The sequence below is a fragment of the Meriones unguiculatus genome, chromosome 11 (genome assembly GCF_030254825.1).
Source record: "Meriones unguiculatus strain TT.TT164.6M chromosome 11, Bangor_MerUng_6.1, whole genome shotgun sequence".
Classification (NCBI taxonomy): domain Eukaryota; kingdom Metazoa; phylum Chordata; class Mammalia; order Rodentia; family Muridae; genus Meriones; species Meriones unguiculatus.
The window spans coordinates 99,814,234-99,832,901 of record NC_083359.1 but is presented as its reverse complement, the minus strand read 5'-3'; the positions used below and the strand labels follow the sequence as shown (position 1 = coordinate 99,832,901).

Below are 18,668 nucleotides of genomic sequence, written 5' to 3'. Positions count from 1 at the left end.
ATGATTTGAAAAACGAAGAGAAAGAAAAAAAATTAATTTTATTATGTACATAACAATAAATCACTAATCTTGCCTCTTTTAAAAAAATCAAATGGCTAAAATGAAAATTAAATAGCCTAGTTGAGATGCAAAACTACACTCCTTGATGGCTGAGCACAGCACAGCAGCATAGCTGATGGCCAGTAGCTGCTGTCTGTTACGGAGAGGTCATGCGCACCATGGCTTTCTTGTTACCGGCTCTGCTCCAGGCAGGCAGCGGCCTGACCCCTAGGTGGGCAGCACACACTATACTAAACCTTGAGGCGATCTGGCCCCAGCTCACCTGTTCTCCTTGTCATCCTCCAGAAGTTGCAGCTTGTAATAGGAGTTGGTCCCTTTCACAATGTCCACCAGGCCAAGTGTGGCACTGAACACCTTCCCGCCTTTCTCCAGGACGTGTGCAGAATGTTCCAGACCTGCCCCAGAGGCAAAGCTCCTATAGTTTCCTCCCTTGAACGGCTAGGGTGCAAGAGGGCTCTGTGGGCCTAGCACTCCCCAGTTAGTTGTGTTTGTCACACCACCTCTACAGGTTCCCTACTGACTCCGAGACTGGCTGGTAAGCAACGGATGCCTACGCCCTGTGAACTGACCCCCTGATCACCCAGGGCATGTGGGTGGCTCCTGCTCACTCACCAGAGTCCGGATCAACAGCTGCTCCTCCCTTCAGAGTTAATTTCATCCTCTTTTCAGACTTGTTGACACCTTGAGGAAGGGACAAAGGAACATAAAGATCTGACTAACAGAGCAAAGACAGCTCCAGAAGCGGGCACCATGGCGCCTGCGCACCGCCTGCCACCCGAGGGCCTGCTTTGTTCCCCCTTATCACTGAAGCAAGGATACCGCTCCCCAGAGCACTGGAGGGACACAAAAGTGAGGTCACAGGCAGGGCAGCTGGGCCTTACCTTCCTCCTTGACAGGGCCCTTGCTCTTCTTGGAAGGTGCAGCTGACTTCCCCTTGGGGGCCACCACTTCAACAGGCTCCACCTTCACCTCAGCCCCCCAAGAGGACAAGCTGTGGGCTGAGAGCAGCTCTTGGAGGCTCTTAGTAGAGGTGGACACATCCTGGAGGAAGTCTTCAGACACAACTCGAACATTGGCTGCTTTCACTTCCTCCATCTTCTTACTCATCTTTTCTACCTCCTCTGTTAAAACCAGATAGGGAAATTAAAAAACAAAAGCCCCGCAAACCCAAAAACACCCAAACAAATCATAAACTGAAAAGTAATCCTACTACAGCCCAAGAATGCCAATGACCCCATCACTAACCATTCTTCACTTCTAAGCTGCTCGCTCCAACTTAACAGTGGTGCTTCAGCGACACTGGCTGCCCCTCGGGTATGGAATGCCTGAGGAGGCTGCCACCTTCTCCTAACCCTCGGTGTGATGTCAGGAGGCGCTTGGCTGAGATGGATTCTTAGGCACAGAGCTGTAACCCTGACCAGTAAGCCTATAAACACGGGCCTGGGTTCCATCATCAGACTGCAAAGTAGTAACCTCTACCCTCCCTACAAAGTAACCTAATACTCTCCATTTTCCAAATCCTTGTTCAGGCTGTGAACCCAGGGACATCCCGTGGAATACTGAGCAGGGACAAGCTTATGGTCTCGCTGGGAATATGAGCCACTGCGAACACATGTAATACACATAAAAATACTAGTTTTTCTTCAAGCTACGGTGGTAAGAGTCTGAGCGCAGCTGTGCCTCGCACCCACTGACCGCTCACCACACTGGTGAGAAGCAGAGGCCTGTGGAACTCACTTTTAGTGCTAATGCACAAGGAGGCCTTGTTGGCTGATCCTGTCAGCTTCCCCCCGAGCTTCTCAATCGCGGCCTTCGCTTCGTCTTTGTTCTGGGAGAGTTTACCGAGGGTCAGGATCTTCATGTTAGATAGGGGCTTGTCTGCGGCAGGAGAGCACAAGTGTTGTCACGTTAGGCCCACTGCATTCTGGTTCCCAGGAAAGGATGAAGCAAAGCAAGACAGCGGGTTCCTTGGAAAAAAACCACAGTAGCCACAGAGCCTGGCAAGCCTTGGCCCTCATTTTCTCTTTGGGAAAATCTTAGGAAGACAGAAGCTGACAGGCTGTGGGAGAACAGAGGGCAGAAGAGCAAACTACCACGTGTGAGTGGAAACTGGGTAGGGAACACGCCATGGACGTGACCCAGCCTGGCTACCCCAGAACTGCTCTGGGGCAGACTAGAAAGGCTGCATCTGGAGGCGAGGGAGCAGAATGCTGGGAAGGGAGTGGGTAGCAGGAGCTCCTGAGTCCCTCCATACTCTTCTTCCCAAGTCCTGCAGTTCTTGTTTGCAAATCAGACTTCTTGGTGACAAAGCGGAAAGCTTCAAGCAGTAAATATAGTCACACTGAGCTAAGGTGTTCCAGGCAAGCTGGCACCAAGTCCCCAGCACGCCAGGTTGGCACTGTCTGTGAGTTGAAGGTGAGAACGCAGCACTGGTTACAGCCAGGCCACAGGCCATGGCTTCATATCTCCCAACCGGGGAAGATCTAGCCTGTCTTCTCTACAGGGTAGCCATTACAGACACCAACTGAATTTCACTGAAGTCTCTGTGGAGAACAGAAGCACTGATTTGGGTGTGAATTACAAGCAAGGATACAGCAGAGGAAGGACCTGTGAAGGAGGGACCAGAAAGCAGACCCCAATTGACCACCACGTGTGCATGCTGACCCCAGGCTTCAAGGGAGGGGTCAGCAGAGAGGACTTGGGTCAGCCTTGTTTACCACCGGTGCTCGGAAGCAGAACCTTATCCCCTACCCAGCCCACCATAGCCTTGACTTTCACAGTTCAAGTCTCCACAAGCTGAAGGAGCAAGCAGCATTTCTCCTTTCCAACACACAGATCTCACTGCTTCCGAGGGCCTAGGGCACGTGTACTCATGACTAGGATGTGCTTTGCAGTGCATTGGGTTGTTTATTCGACATGCCCCAAGGAACATTGCCCACACGGCAAACAGACCACAGGGCACCCACTTCATTATGCTATATCCTTAACCCACCCCACAATCCTTCCCGGAGTCATACCTGCTGGAGCACAGGAGTTCACGGCTGCGGGTGCTGAGGTGACGGAGAGTGGGGGTGCCAGTGGTGCCGGGGCGCTGGTCTCTGGAGGGAATATCCGGTCCTGTTTTTTGACCTTTAATTTCTTGAGGTATGATATTTCTCGAAATTCCTAAACAATGTTAAGTTTTAGTTCGAAGGACATCAGATGTCTCTTAAAATAAACTAACACTAAATAGGCTGAGCAGAATTTGTCCTGTGCAGTTAAGAATTTCGGTTTCTTTAAAAACAGAAACATAGTAAGTTTTTGTTTCAATCCCAGGTGTGAGGCTATGGGACTGCTTTGTAGCAGCTGATATGATTTGCCCTTCGCTCTAGCAGAGGCGTGATTCTGCCAGATGCAGATGGATTCTATGATTGTGTGAAGTTTGGAATTCTGGGGACTTTTTAGAGGGTATATAAATGCTAGGCTCCTGAGAGAATTGTTGGTGGGTTATTTGTTGCTGTTGGTCATGGTTTGTTAAGTAGTCATGTGCAAAGAAGAAGCAAGAAGAAGAAATTAGATATTCTGACAGCAAAGAAAACTTGCCCCACGGAGCTCACTGCCTCTAATCAGCAGGAAGTAGTCTAACCATAGTGTTTCCTTTTCTGACTCCTAACTTTATTCAGGGATCTCTTTCCTTTACTCTATCCCTTTTCTCTCTCTTATGTTAGGAGGTCAAAAGGGAAGGAAAAAAAGGGTTATGGAGAGGTGGAAGAAAGACAAACTGACAGAGTAGCAAAGGGCAACTATCGTCTTGTGCAAATTAAATAATCTTTTTAAAATCCCTATAATAAAATAGGAAAGTGCTCAAGTTCCCAGGAAGAAAGCTTATTATTGTTGTTTTTGCAAGACTTATTTCTTACACCTACAACGGTTAGGTACTCCAGGTGCTCTACGAGAAAAACTGTTCCCTTCAGGAAAAACAAAACAGGCCCAGTGAGCTGTCTCAGTGTACACCGCTGAGCCACAGGTCTGAGTCTGACCCCAGAGGTCTGAGTCTGACCCCAGAGCCCACACGGCTGAAGAAACTCCCACAAGCTGTCTTTGACTTCCACGTGTGCACCATGCCCAGTGCCCCTCTCCAACTAGAAGTAAGATTTAAAACAAACAAAACAAGTTAGTAAGTGAGGGAAGACTCACTAGACCCAGGAGGTATGCCTTGTCCTCCAGTCACTTGCTCTCAGGAGCCTATCTCATGGCTTCAAGTCCCTTAAGACTCACATACTTTGGCCAGCCTTTAAGCCTAGCACGTGGGTTTGAGACCCAGCCTGGTCTACATCGTGCGTTCTAGGACAGCCAGGGCTATGAGGGGAGACAATGAACTATCCAGCTACAGAGGAATCTTGACTGCACATTCCCAAGTGAAGGAAGCTAACACGAGACCCTGTACAACAAGCCTAGGGCACTCTAGACCGTCTAACCACAGGGAGTTCTAGAAATGGAAAAACATGGGAGGTGATGAAAAAGACCAGTGGTTTCCAGAGGACGGGAGGAGGAAAAGACAAATACAACACTGAGAGTCTTGGGGCAATAAATGTTCTAAATGATGCTCTCCTAAGGGGTACATTTCACTCTATATTCTTCAAAACCCACAGGCTGTACAACAGCAAGAGTGGGCCCTCATGTAAGCTATGGACTTTGGGTGACGCTGTAGGTCATGTAGGTCATCAGCTTTAACTGGATGCACCACTGTGGTGCAGGACACTGAGAGTGCAGACGGGGTGCAGGATCCAAAACCAGCACACCCATTGACAGATCCCAGTCTCCTTGCTTGTTAGGGAGGAACACGGGCAGTGCTGCCTCTCGCGTTCACCAGTAATTGTTCAACAGGCAGCTCTTTCTGTATCCCACGTGGCTTACAGTAGGCCTTGCCCTAGGGAGGTTGGTCACTTGATGATGGCACACACAATCAGCTCTGGTGAAGCGTAATCCCCGTGTCTGTCTAATGAGAAAGAACTTCCCAGCTGCACTCACGTTCAGTGAATTCAGTGAATGCCTGGCAAGTAAGGTGCCAGGCACCTCAGATTCACGCTCATCAGTGCCATGTGGCATGGAAAGGTTGGAGGACAGGGTTCAAGAACATGTGCAGGTGGTACCGACACGTCTGCCAAGAGCCAAAGCAGCACAGCTGCCTGGGCACAGGCTCCTGGAAACACACAGTAGCCTGCGGGAGGGAACCCTGGGAAGTAGTGACTCAGACAGGAAGGGCCATGGGGGTTAGTCTGAGGTAAGCACCTGGGGGAACAGAGCCATGGCGTCCACAATCTACCGGGTCCGCATCTCGCACCCCCCCCCAGATGTAAGCACACATGCTAACGGCTAATTCTGCTCACTGTTCTCTTTCACTTGTCCCCAGCAAAAGGCTAACTAATGCTAGGAGGGAGTGTAGAATCTAAAGGTGAGAAAATGATCACATCAGGTGGGCTCCAGAGTGGCTACTCAGGCCGAGGCAGAGAAAGACTGGGAGGGAGAGAATAATTACAACACTGAACAGAGGAAGAGAGAACTAACTCTATGTAGCACTGACTATGAAAAAGGGTGAGAAACATGGACCATCATTTTGTGACCTTTGAGTGTCATGGAGTCCAGGAGGAGGGAGTCATGTTTTTCTGCCAACAGATTGCTAGCCAACCCTTACCTTTGGAGTCACCCATTCCTTCCGACTGGGAGTTTGTGTCTTGACCATGCACTTGGTCCAGGCCGTGACATCCCCAGTACAGTAATAGGCATCGCTCTTGAAGACCAGCTGGCCTGAACACTCCTGGCAGGGCAGAAGGGCCCCAAACGCCATGCCATCCGCAACTCGGTCCAAGATCTGAAGAAACACGGCAGAGACCACGGGCTCAGGAAGGGACAGCTACTGATGCAGACGGAGGGATTCTCAAACAGGTCCTACTCCCCAGAGAGAGGCTGTGTCCGGGCTCTAGCGTAGCTCAGGTGACAGCTTACAGAGCCCCAGACTTCAAACTTCTGGAGTCCTTGGCAATTGCCACAGCAACCACTCCACTTGAGGAGTGGCCCAAAGGTGGGTTTAGCCAGGACTTGTGGCAGCAGTCCCCGGGCTAGGGTGGTAGGCTCACACAAGGCGCCCTCCTTGGGACTTCACCAAGTTCTAAACCAAGACAAACACGTGGCAATGTATGGGACTGCTGGGGAAGCCCCTGACTGAAGGGGACAGTAACCATGGTACCAGTGCGTCCCCCCAACACAAGGGCAGCTCACCGCAGATTCCCCAGACGGTACTTGCTGCTGGTTGAAGATGAGCAACTCCTTCAGGTCGTTGGTGGAACATGCTTTCTTCAGTTCATCTTTGATGTTCCAGATCAGTTCGTTCTGGGCCTGAGGATGAGAAGCCATACCTGAGATCAGTTCTGTTAAAAAAAATTCTTAGGCCATATTGTTTTCTCACCTTAAAATGTAAAAAGTTACACTCATTCATTAATGTGCACACTCCCATGTTCCATACCGCATGCATGTACGGAGGCCTCAGAACTTGTGGGAGTTGGATTCTTCTCCCATGATGCAGTAAGTTTGAGAAAGGGTCTCTCTATTATATTACTCTGGCTGTCCTGAAACCTGCTATTACACCAGGCTGGCTGTCCTCCAACTCAAAGATCCTCCTGCCTCTACCTCCCCAATGTTGGGCTTAAAGGTGTATATTGCCACACCTAGGCCCCTAATGTAGGTTTTGTAGACCAAACTCAGGCCACTAGGGGTCAGTAAGAGGCTGGTGGACACAACCTTGGTCTTGGGATGGGCCATGGGGCACCTGGGACGCGGAGGAGGTGTGGTTGGTTGCCCTGAGACATGGGGTATGGGCCTCCTTTTGGGATAAAAGGTCTGGGCTGCAGACTTCAAAAGTTCAAGTGGTAACTTAAGGGAAAGACTGGAGCGAGACATGACCTCACTCACTGGTGCTGCACAACAAAGAACAGAAAGGAGAGACAGCCCAGGACTCACCTTCAGGGCCTTTTCCAGCTTACTATCCTTGTCTTTTCCTTTTTTAGATTTCTTTTTGGCCACCTCATCCATTCCATCCACTTCGTCACACTTTCTCTTTCTGAAAGCGATACAGGACTTAGTAAGAACCAGAGCCTCGAGACCAACACCCAGTATGAGCAGGTGACATGCCTCAGTGGCATCTTGATCCCGTTAGTTACCTCCCACCTGCCTTCTTTCTCACTCTTAGGCTCCTGCTATGTACAGGTGACACTTGCAGCCAAGCAGACAGGAGATGCCATGCCCTTCAGCATATCTTCTGCCAATAAAGAGGGGCCAGGAGCTCACCTTAGTGTCCAGAACAACCAGGACAGACTAAGGGCTCAGGTCACATCTGATGCTAAAGCCATGTCTCTTGCGCACACAGTGACTGGGAATTGTGGAAAAGAACTGAGACTGGCGTGAGACACACAGCTGTTCACCAGACCACCACGCAGCTGAGCTCGCCCCAGCACTCTTCAAAGCCACGTGCTAGGGAAGAGCAGCATGCACCTGGTGGGTCTATGGTGATAGAGATCAAACAGCTCAGGCACAGGGCTGAGGGAAGGGCCTGAACACTCCAGGTCTCCAGCTCTCATGGCATGCATCCTCACCCCTGGCTTGTGCTGCTCTACAAGCTTGTGCCAAGATCTAGACTAGTGAAGAACTTGGTGGCAGTGGCATAGGATCTGCTCGTGAGCACAGCGCACGGTTCCACAGCCCTCAGCATGCTCATCAACACCATTCTAGAATGGGGCCCTTCCCACAAGAGATGCCAATTCCACCTATGGGCCCGTCTGTTCTGATTCCAGGCCCTTCCCACTTCCATCCTTCTGTGAGTAGCCATAATTCTCTTAGAGATTCAGACACAGAAACATCTCTACTGCAAGACTGCAGTGATGCCAAAGGAACACTGATGTGGGTCTTCACAGCGTGGAGAACTATGGCTATTCACCCGTGCAAAGGAACTTGGGTGGTCTTTTAATATCTGAAGACTATACGAGAGGGTGGTGTAGTGGGCTGGCCTCAGGGCATGGGTTGGGAAAGGTCCAGTGTGCCCAGGAGCAGACAGACCTCATGGTGGTGAGCTGGTGGGTGGGTGCTAGAGCAGCAGATGCCCCAGTCTCTGCTCCTAAAGGCCCACAGCTCCTGGCTTTCCGATGGAATCCACAGGCTCTGCAGGCCTTCCCTAGGCTTCCACTTGCTAACCACCACCCACCTACCCTTCACTCTTGACTCCTGGGAGCTGCTTCTTCAGCGCTTCTTTGTCCTCTGCAGAGAGGAGACTGAAGCCCTTGAGCTGGCTGGCGCTATACTCAGGCCGGAAGCCCAGCTCCTCCCGGTTCTTGACGAAGCAGGTTGGGTGGTACCAGCGGTCAATCATACCCAGCTGTGGCTTCTCTGGGTCCAGCATCTTCTTGGACAGACGAACCTGGCCCTGTAGGGAAAACCACGTGGTATCGAGTGACTCACAAGGCAGTGCAGGGAGCAGCTAGCCTGGGGCCTTGAGTCCAAATCAAAGCAGAAGTGGAAGCACTTATGCCATCAAGGGTTGTGAGGTATCTCTAGGCCCCAGCACTGACATTCCATGAGACTGACACGCTGCCTCCTGAATTGATAAGGCACTGGCTCTCAACTTTAAATGACTATCTACATACTCACCGGCTTAGACCAGTAACCCCGGGATGGGTTAAGGGATGCTGACACGGCAGGTAGGTAGGTCAGTCGGTCGGTCGGTCAGCAGCCGCACTGCACCGTCCTGTGATGGCTTTAGCATGGCGACTTATCCCGACGGACTTTTCATCCATCCTCACCCTCCTGTGACTCTCTGGCCACTATACTTAAGAGCTAATCTGCAGTGAAGAGCTGGGACCTGCCAGTCTGCCAGGCATACAATCCTCACAACTGGCATTCCTAGAGGTGACCCACCTGTGGCGCAGCTGAAAGGAATCAGGACGACAGACAGGGCTCCTGCTAATGTAGAAAGCTCCATCTCGGGCTAATGCTCAAGAGAACAGAGCAGGCTGGTGTTCCCTCAGGGGCACGAGGACCATACTTTTTGCCTCCAATTTTTAATGGTGAAAGATGAGGACAATTAGCAATTAACTGCATGTTCCTCAGTTTTGATTTTGCTACGTTTAGCTCTTGAGCTATTCTCAAAGGCCCTACAGCACCAGGCTGTGGTGCTCTTTCTTGGGAGGCTGCAGATGTAGGTTTCCCTTGATGTAAGATGTTGGTCTTCCTCTTTTGTATCCCATGAGCTAAACAGGCCTGCCTTGCCACATGCCCCTGCCACCACGCGCAATACCACAGGCCCAAAGCAACCGTGACTGAAACGTCTGTGACTGTGAGCCAACACCAAGCTCCCTCTCTTCAGGTGACTGTCTCTGACAGCACTGCTGTGCAGAAAGCTGACTCACACACATCACAACACAGCTAATGCTAACTGAAATAGCGACAGGGGAGGCTGGTCTGTGATGTTTCTCTGATTAAACAGGAGTGCTGCTGGGGGCCCGCACAGGATAACCCTTCTGACTTCCAACCTGCTAAACAAGAACTGCCTTGAGCCTGCTGACTTCTGGAGAGACCTATGCTGCTGCTTTCCAAGATTATTTCTTCCAGGGCCGCTACCCACAGAGGCAACTACCCAAGAGTATAGAAAGGGCTAGGCCTGCCCAGGAGAAGAAACTATTACCTCCCAGTGCTACAAGGATCCGCACTGTATTTTTAACTGTGAGTGTTGAGCCAGAAGGTAAAGGTTGACTGCACTTTTTTCTTGAGGTGGCAATGCCCCCACCCCCCACCCCCATAAAGGCAAGCACCCCAGGAAGTGAAGGCACAGGACCCCAGCGCTACCTTTTCTATCTTCTCCATACAGCCCTTGCATGTGCTCCTGTTGGACTTGGCATATTCGGCTGCAAAGTCACCCAGCGTCTTCTCTGCCTTGCCGCCACTTCCATCCTGGCCTTTCCCTGAAGAACCAAGCACAGGTCACTGCCCAACCCAGCCCTCACTGTGGCACCAAATGCCCCACGTCTTCCTCTTCCCAAGACCCTCCCACAGGGCATTGTGGTCCGGTGACCACAGCTGGCCCCTCATTTCTACTGGCAACAACTTCGGTTACTTTTTGTTGCAATTTCCAACTCAGACTTTAGATCACTGCTAAAGGAGTATTTAACACAGATCAAACATAAGCCTGTGGCAAGGGGCTTGGGCAAGAGACAAAAGCTAGATTAAAATAAGCTATTTTGGGCTGGAGAGATAGCTCAGAGGTTAAGAACACTGGCTATTCTTCCTAAAGGTCCTGAGTTCAATTCCCAACAACCACATGGCAGCTCATAACCATCTGTGGTGAGATCTGGTGCGCAGGTACACATGCAGGCAGAATGTCATGTGAATAATAAATAACTCCTTATTTTTTTAAAGTTATCTTACTCTTCGGGAATGGGGATTCTGTATGCATGTCTGTGTACCAGGTGCATGCGGGGGCCAGAAGAGGCACCAGATCCTCTGGAACTAGAGTTATGTGTGAACAACCTTGTGGGTGCTGGGAATCAAACCCAAGAGGTCTTCTTTTCTGTTTTGTTTTTTTTCGAGACAGAATTTCTCTGTATAGCCAGGCTGTCCTTGAACTCAGAGATCCGCCTGCCTTTGTCTCCTGTGTGCTGGGATTAAAGGTGTCCACCACCACGCCTGGCTTGAAACCAAGTGTTCTGGATGAGCTGGGAGCTAAGCCATCTTGATTCTTCTTCTTCTTTTAAATCTATAAATTACACTGGGTGTATTAGTGCATTTAATCCCACACTCGGAAGGCAGAGGCCTGCCTGGTCTATAAGGAGTTCCAGGATATCCAGGGCTAACCAGTGAGACCCTATCTGAAACATAAACATGACGATGAGATACAATTTGAATTGTATTGCCATGACTCATCCCACAGATTGTCCTTTTGCCCACTTTTGAACTCAATAAATAAGTCAGCGGGCTGGAGAGATGGCTAATTGCTCTTCCAGAGAACCCTGGTTCAAATCTCAGCACCCACATGGTAGCTCACAACTGTCTGTAACTTCAATATCAGACACTCGCATGTGGACACACATGCAGGGAAAACACCAACGCATACCTTTATTTAAATAAAGGTCAATACATTTCTACATGTTAGAAATAATACCAGAAAAAGGAATTAAAATACACAGGTACTTAAACACTTGCTGTCACACTTCCCTGTCACGAAGATTCTGAGCCCTCTTCTGAGCCCTCTAGAACTGTAAGCCCAAATAGTTTTTTTTTTTTTTAAGATTTATTTATTATTTATACAACATTCTGCCTGCACACCAGATCTTACTATAGATGGTTGTGAGCCATCATGTGGTTGCTGGGAATTGAACTCAGGACCTTTGGAAGAACAGCGACTGTTCTTAACCTCTGAGCCATTTCTCCAGCCCCTAATTCATTCCTTTTTAGGTTGCTTTGGTCATGGTGTTTTATCACAACAGTAGAGAAGTAACTAATACAGAACACTCCTGACAAACGCCCCTGTAACAACAGATAAAGCCCTCACTGTCTTCTTTACAGCTAACACGAAGTAACCTAAGTCCTTGGGACTCAAGTGGTGTTAGGAGAGAAATCACCACGAATGCACACAACCTCCTCCCCACAAATGACTGTGATGAGAACTGTAGTTAAACTGAAAGGGGAGCCATGGACCGGGAGACAGCGGCAGTCACAATACTTGAGTTTAGCCAGCGGCCTGCGCCTGGGACTGAGCACTCACTGAAATCATGCCGAGCAGACTGGTGAGATGGCTCAATGCTTAACAGCGCATGTTACTCACAGAGGATCCAGGTTCAAGTCCCAGGACCCACACATGGTGGTTCATAACTGTCCATAACTCAGTCCCAGGGACCCAAAAGAAGTCATTTTCTGACTCCATGGGAACCAGGCACAAACGTGGAAAGGAAAAAGAAAAGAGACCACGACAAGCTACAGGCTGAGGGTCCTCCATGCAACAGCTTGGTAAGAGCCGCTCTGGAGTGCAGCTCTTTGTTTTGAATAACTGCATACACAGACATCCTGGGACAGGACGGCTGCAGGTCCACACATGAAACCCATCCGTTTCACAGAAACATCAGACACACAGCCCGAAGGAAAGTGCATACAGTATTTCTAGCCTGTCTACAATTCTGATGCCAACTGTCATGAACTCAGGTGTGGAACTTTCCACCGGAGCTGCCGGGCAGCTGGTCAAAGTTATAAATTTTTTGAGCACTTCGGATTTTTGGATGAAGGGCAGTCAAACTTTATCACTCTTACAAAGTCTGCAGGGAAACAGTCAACTGCCTGGAGTCACCACCAGCAGAGACCAGGATATGCAAAGCGTGGTGTCCAAACACAGGAACACAGGTCAGCAACAGAGACAACCAAGGACACGTCACGAAGACCGCAGCAGCCAAGAAAGCACATACATTTCCTTCTCTCTGAAACAAAACCTAGGCAAAACTAACTGAGGCCAGAAATCAGAACAGAAGCCACACGCAACAGGAGTGAGCACCTGTAATCCCAGCACCCACGGAGCTGAGACAGTAAGACTGTCAACTCTAAGGCCTGTATTTATGAGACAGGGTCTCCCCACATACCACTGGCTGTCCTTGAACTCAAAGAGCTCTGCCTGCCTCTCTGCCTGGGCTCAGTTTTTTTGTTTTTGCTTTTTAAAAACCAAAAGGAGGACTAGCAGAGGCTTCCCCCTAGAAGGAGGGTCCACAGGACCTGGCAGGCATTAGTTATGGGCACGCTATCTCTCCATCCACCCAAGCCTACAGAATGCTCAACAGCAAAGGGTGACGATTTGTCAGCCAAGCTCCATCAACTGCTGAGGTGCACTGACGGGGCCGGAGGGAGCTCTGTGCTCTCACTTCTCTCTGCTTTCCCAATACTGCTCTAAAAACAAAGCCAGGCTGGTGAGATGGCTGTCCAGCACAGGGAAGGATCAAACACCCAACCTCACAGAGCAGACCGAGCGGCCCGGTGAGGGGCTGCTGAGGCAGTGTGCTCCTGACAGAGGGGGCGAGCTGGAGGACAGGGCTATACACACCTGACACTCCTCCAGCCTCTGCAGTCTTCTTGACCTTCTGCTGGTCATCCCATCGCAGCTCCGAGAAGCCATCCACCTCGAGGTCGGGCTGTCGGATGCAGTGGCCCACCTTCCAGAAGCAGGAGAAGTGGTACCAGTGTGGGACCTTCCCGTCGAACATGGGCGACTACGAGCCAGAAAGCAGGCGAAAGGGCTATTAGTGTCCATGCAGGCCACAAGCCCACCCTGCCCCCGCCCACGAAGAAATGGGAGCCCCCTTCTCCCTGGGGCAGCCCGCTGTTCTTTCATGTCACACAATGACTTCAGCTCCCAGCTTCTCACCTAAAGTACTTTCCTAAAAGCCAGAGGTTATGGCTGGCCACCCCCAGATCCACTGTCTCAGGATGAGAGGTTGGCCCCAGTTCCTTCTAGAGCAACACAGGACAGCTATTCAATGTCCCAGTGTCCCTGGGACCCGTTAGAAGAACCAGGCAGCAGCGCTTGAGCTCAAGGGTCTGGCTGGCCCAGAAATGGCTTGTAAGTGCCTCTGCAGTTAAAAATAATGAGGAACAGGACCTAGATAGAACCAGGCAGGAAAAAAAAAATGTGTCAAGATAGTGTGAGGTGTGTCAAGGCATCTATGTACGTGTAAGTAGAATGAATGGCTTCTGTGAGGGGACGAAAAAGAGCCTGAGGCAGAAGACTTCCAGGCCTGGAGCTAGGCTGACCTCTGTCCTCAGGGGGGCCCCAGAGGTAAAGACACTGTGTCACTTCAGTTGTTTTCTTTCCCCATGATGCTCCATGCCCAGTGCTGCCTGTGTTAACGGCAACAGTGTCCAGGATGAAGGCGACACAGGCATTAACCCAGTTTTGTGGTGCCCTTCCTCCACAAGCCATGCCTCTGGGAAGGCAGCAGCAACCCTAGCTCCAGATGGCGGCAGCAACAATGGAGACACAGCAAGCAAGGCGGGCGGGACAAGAATCTGATCCGGAGCTCTTCCACCACCCTGCCTGCAGAAGAGCCACTTAACAAAGGATGCCTTCTGTCTGACCAGAGAGTAAGACCACCATTGTGACTGCCTCAAGGGACACAGAGGGAAAGAAAGGCCTAAATAATAAAAATACTAAAGAGGACTGAAAATAAACACCAGAATGAAGCTGGCCTCCTTTAGATGCATTAAAATGTAAGACTGAGGGCTGAGGAGGTGGCTTGGTGGCTAAGCTGCTCTTCCAGAGGGCCTAGTCCTAGCACCCATATGGTAGTTCATAACCACCTGCCACCCCAGTTCTGGGGGATCCGATGTTTCTTCTGGCCTCTTTGGGCACCAGAAGGTGATGCACAGGTCCATGTAGGCAAAATACCCACACACATAAAAATTAAGAAAGAATGTAAAAATTTGAAAGTATAAGGCTAAGACCTGCCTAGGTGACCCAACGGTAATTACCCAATCCTGGGCCTGAAACTCTCCTGAAAGCCTTTGAGAGCTCTTTAGACTTCCTTGGGTGTCTCAAGGTCCCACCCACAGCTTTCCTCAGGGAGTTTGTCAGAATCTACCCAAATTCCAATGCTTATTCAGAGTTTCAAACCCGTAGGAGTGGCGCAGGACCAGCAGAAAAGATGTCCTCTAAGCCAGACAACAATTGGCATTTCCGAGTAGACTCAGCTTCTGGCTCCAACACTCTTTGGCTCTCACCAGGTGGTGCATTCAGGTCTTTGCGCCCGTGAGGCACGTGGCTTCTGCCTGCCTCAGCCTGAGGATCCCTGCTCCTCCACAGCGCTCACTTACTGTAATGTAAAAGAGGGCCCACAGCTACAGCTCTTCCAGAATAAACACCTACTGCCCACTAGACTGGGTGCTGTGGACTGGTGACACCAAGAGACACTCCCTAATTAAGACACGAAACCAGAGAAGTCCGTCCTCCACAGGAAAAGACAAAAGATCGAGAATGATGGCAGTAAAGGTCCCAAGATGTTGGCCTCTACCTAGGAGCTATAAAATACGTAAGGTATGGGATCTAGAACTCAGAGCAGCCACAGACCAAGAGCCTCTCCCCTAGCCCTCAGCAACCATTATGTTCACCATTTCCTTCCAGGTAAGACAGGCTAAGAACCCAGCCAGGGGGAGGAGGGATGGCCTTGCCCTGGGCACGGAACTCTCAAATCTGCCCAAGATCTTTTCTCTACCGCCCAGGTCCTCCCTCAGACAGGACTCTGAAAGATCAGGTTATCAGCTGCTCAGAGAACAATCCTCTCATACAAATGTAAAAGAAGGTATTTAGATTCAAGCACCAGAAGAAAGGCCTCTTTCTTTCCGGCCCACCCAGGAAAGGACCAACTTCAAATTCAGAACTAAACTCCCAACTTCAACCAAGAAGACCACCATCCTTACTATGAAAAGAACCAAGAAGACCACCATCCTCACTATGAAAAGCAGTTTCTTTCACAATCAAAAAACCTGGAGGAGGGCCTTGAACGCTAACTAAATTATCTACGGAGGCTTCAGCCTCCCCAATATCCTCTTTTCTTTCCTCTCTTCCTAGACAGTACTGGGAATCATGCTTTCACAGGAGGGCTACCCTCTAGCTAGCACAAGCACCTAGGGTCTGGAAGGAAACTGATCATTTGAAAGGCCAGAAACAGGACCTCACAGCTTTAATCTCATCACTGGGGAGGCAGAGGAAGATAGATCTCTGAGTCTGAGGCCAGCAGGATGACATAGTGAGCCCAAGTTTCAAAAACAAAACAAATGTGGTACATGCAGACAGGCCTGTACCTGTCAACACTCCAGAGACTGGGAGGCCAGAGGATCAGAAAGATAAGCCTTTACAATCCGGTCTCAAAACCCACCAACCAAGCTGGGTGAGGTAGCACATGCCTTTAATCCCAGCACTCAGGGAAGCAGGTGGCTCTCTGTGAGTTCGAGGCCAACCTGGTCCGGGGCAGCCAAGGTTACACAGAGAAATCCTGTCTCAAAAACAAAACAAAACAAAACAAAACAAAAAAACAAAAAAAGCCCCACCCCAACTAACCTAATGAAAAACAACAACAAAAAACCCAACCAACCTACTCTGGGGATACTATTACTTCAAACCTTATTCATACTCCTCTAATAAATGCTGTCATCAGGTTGAGGAAGTCCCAATCATAAAATAACATGAAAATATAAGCCTATGACACTTTTGCTTTTCTGCTTACACTCAAGATCGGAGGAAATAATCTATAAACTGGCAAGGTTGTGGATGTTTTCTTTTAAACCTAGAGAGAGAGAGAGAGAGAGAGAGAGAGAGAGAGAGCGAGAGCGAGTGCCTTGAATTCTATTTACCTTCTCACAGAAACTGTAGGGTAAAGTTCATAGACCTCAGTGGGAAATGGGGCTTTGAATTGTTCTTTGAATTTTAGGTCCATCCCTCTTACTATCTCCATCTTTCTGTCCCACTTCTGGGAATAAAGACTCTTAATCAAGCTCCCACACTTGGGACATTTTGGGCCCCTCCTATTTAGGGCACATAGCCCAGGGCTCAGTGCCATCATATGCAAGGCTTATCAATCTTCCCCACTCCCTTAACCGAGCAGAAAGCACCTAGGGTGGGTTTCCTATCCAATCATGAACGCAAACAGAAAAAGGTGTGCTGTAGATAGAATGTTTTCCTAGTATGTATACAATTTACCCTTGTTCATTCAAATGCTGATTTCTCTACCCCACTATCTGGTTTCAATCTGGACATTGCACTGTGATGTTTATTCTAAGCATCACCTGTCTCAAGTTTGTGTAAACACGCCACCATTTGTTCTCTGTATTGTCCACAAAACAACCAGCCAATGCAGAGCAATGGAGAGAATAAGGAGGGACATCCTGATCCAGAGGGGAGTGGGAGGAATCAGAGAAAAAGAGATCGGCAGGAGAGGACTAGGAACCATGAGGAGATGAATGGGACCTAGGATATGACTAAGGGCAAGTATAATGTGGGAAATCTGAATGGGAGAAAACTATGTGGGCTTGGAGGTTTAGGATGGAGTAACTATTGCCCAGCATTGTGTTCTAGGTTAATTAAATAAATCCAAGTCTCTGTGTGGTAATTTGGGTATACAGCTGGTTTAGGATTAACCACTGATTAACTGAAAGATAAATCAATTCCAAATATTAATATTCAACAACAGTGTGCCTAGCAGTACCTGTAAATTCTGTCACCAATGATAATTATAGACACTAATTTAGCACCTGGAACCTGGCTGCTACTTAATAAATGTTTACAGAAAGAGTGAGAACTGTGTGCCAGGAATGCTGAGCTAGGCAGCCGCTCAGAGGGCATCAAGATGACAGCTTCAGTTCTTGCCATAATGTGAAAGAGAGGCCGTGTGGGTCCCTGGTACCTACTGGGTCGATGTCTTCCACCCCTCTCCCAAAGTACTGACATCCCGTTAGGAGATGACAGGCCTTTTCTGAAACACATTACTGAAGCTGGACAGCAAGTACCTTCACCGCTAGCAGTGAGCTTTGGGTAACAGCGTACAGGGGTAGGGGCTGAAGGTGGGGGGAACTGGTGAAACAGGGCAGGTGAGAACCAAACTTGCAAAGACAGGCATCAGCAAAACCAGTAGCCCAGGAGGCAAGAGCCCCTGGAACTGCAAAGACCCTTTATTATCTCTGACCACCTCGGAAGAGTCGGTGAAGATAGCTGCAGAAAGCACCGAGAAATCGTCAAGTTTGGAGACACGGTTATTTCCAACTAGAAATCAGGCCCAAAGCGAGCGCCCTGTAAAGAAGCAGCACAGCCTTGCATAATTAAAACAGAAATACCAAGAGTGAGAGGATGTTGAAAGGATAGCCAAAAATAGGATTCAGAAGAAGAAGGAAAAAAAAAAAAAGAAAAAACCAACCATGTGTATCTATGTAGAGCAAAAATCCTCCAGGACAAGATAGGCCAAATCAGAGCAGCTTCAAAGACCGCGCGCACATCCTCCACCCCCCACCGCAAGCAAAGGCAGTGAAAAAAAAAACAGGAACTCTGCGACCATCCAGACCCAGGGAGGCGGCGGGCCCCTTACAAAGCCAGCGACACCACCAGATGCTCTCGCTTCCCGGGCTTTTCTTGCAGGGTTAGCGCGATCTGCCGGAAGGAGCTGGCCCAGTGGGCCTCCAGGACCCCGCCGCACGCAGCAGCACCGCGGGCCTTTTCGGCCCTCACCTCCCGGACGCCGTGGGCCGCCCCGAGCCCACACAGCCCCCGCGGCCGCGCCGTTCTGCGCCTCCGGCCCGGCCCCGCCGCACCTGCACCATGATGGCCATGCGGAGCGAGTCCTTGGGGATACTCTCGCTGCATTTCTTGCAAGAGGCGCGCCCGCTCTTGGCGTACTCCACTCGGTAAAGCCTCTCCGAGGCCTCCGCCATCCTTCCGCTCGCGCCGCTTGCAGCAGCCGGACGCCACCGCCGCCTGCCCGCTCCGCTAACGTGTCGGTTCACCGCAAGGCTGCAAAGCCGCCTCCGCTCGGGATAGATTGCTGATGCCTGGCGGCGGGACCACCCCC

At 50.0% G+C, this 18,668-nt stretch overlaps 1 protein-coding gene across 2 annotated transcripts in view; it reads right to left on the bottom strand.

The window, feature by feature from the left end:
* Nucleotides 1-18,668, bottom strand: part of Parp1 (poly(ADP-ribose) polymerase 1) — a 32,462-nt gene extending 13,794 nt beyond the window's left edge. The window contains exons 1-12 of one of the 2 annotated variants that reach the window (XM_021654925.2): nucleotides 18,412-18,668; nucleotides 13,163-13,328; nucleotides 9,931-10,046; nucleotides 8,298-8,512; nucleotides 7,057-7,156; nucleotides 6,319-6,435; nucleotides 5,735-5,911; nucleotides 3,078-3,225; nucleotides 1,798-1,938; nucleotides 942-1,181; nucleotides 673-741; nucleotides 323-455 (exon numbers count right to left, since the gene is read on the bottom strand). In XM_021654925.2, coding sequence (XP_021510600.1) covers nucleotides 323-455; nucleotides 673-741; nucleotides 942-1,181; nucleotides 1,798-1,938; nucleotides 3,078-3,225; nucleotides 5,735-5,911; nucleotides 6,319-6,435; nucleotides 7,057-7,156; nucleotides 8,298-8,512; nucleotides 9,931-10,046; nucleotides 13,163-13,328; nucleotides 18,412-18,531 — 1,742 coding nt within the window. In that variant the 5' untranslated portion in view covers nucleotides 18,532-18,668. Of the gene's footprint in view, nucleotides 1-322; nucleotides 456-672; nucleotides 742-941; nucleotides 1,182-1,797; nucleotides 1,939-3,077; nucleotides 3,226-5,734; nucleotides 5,912-6,318; nucleotides 6,436-7,056; nucleotides 7,157-8,297; nucleotides 8,513-9,930; nucleotides 10,047-13,162; nucleotides 13,329-13,483; nucleotides 13,633-18,411 lie in introns of those variants that run through there. The other variant, XM_060364813.1, reaches the window with a different exon arrangement.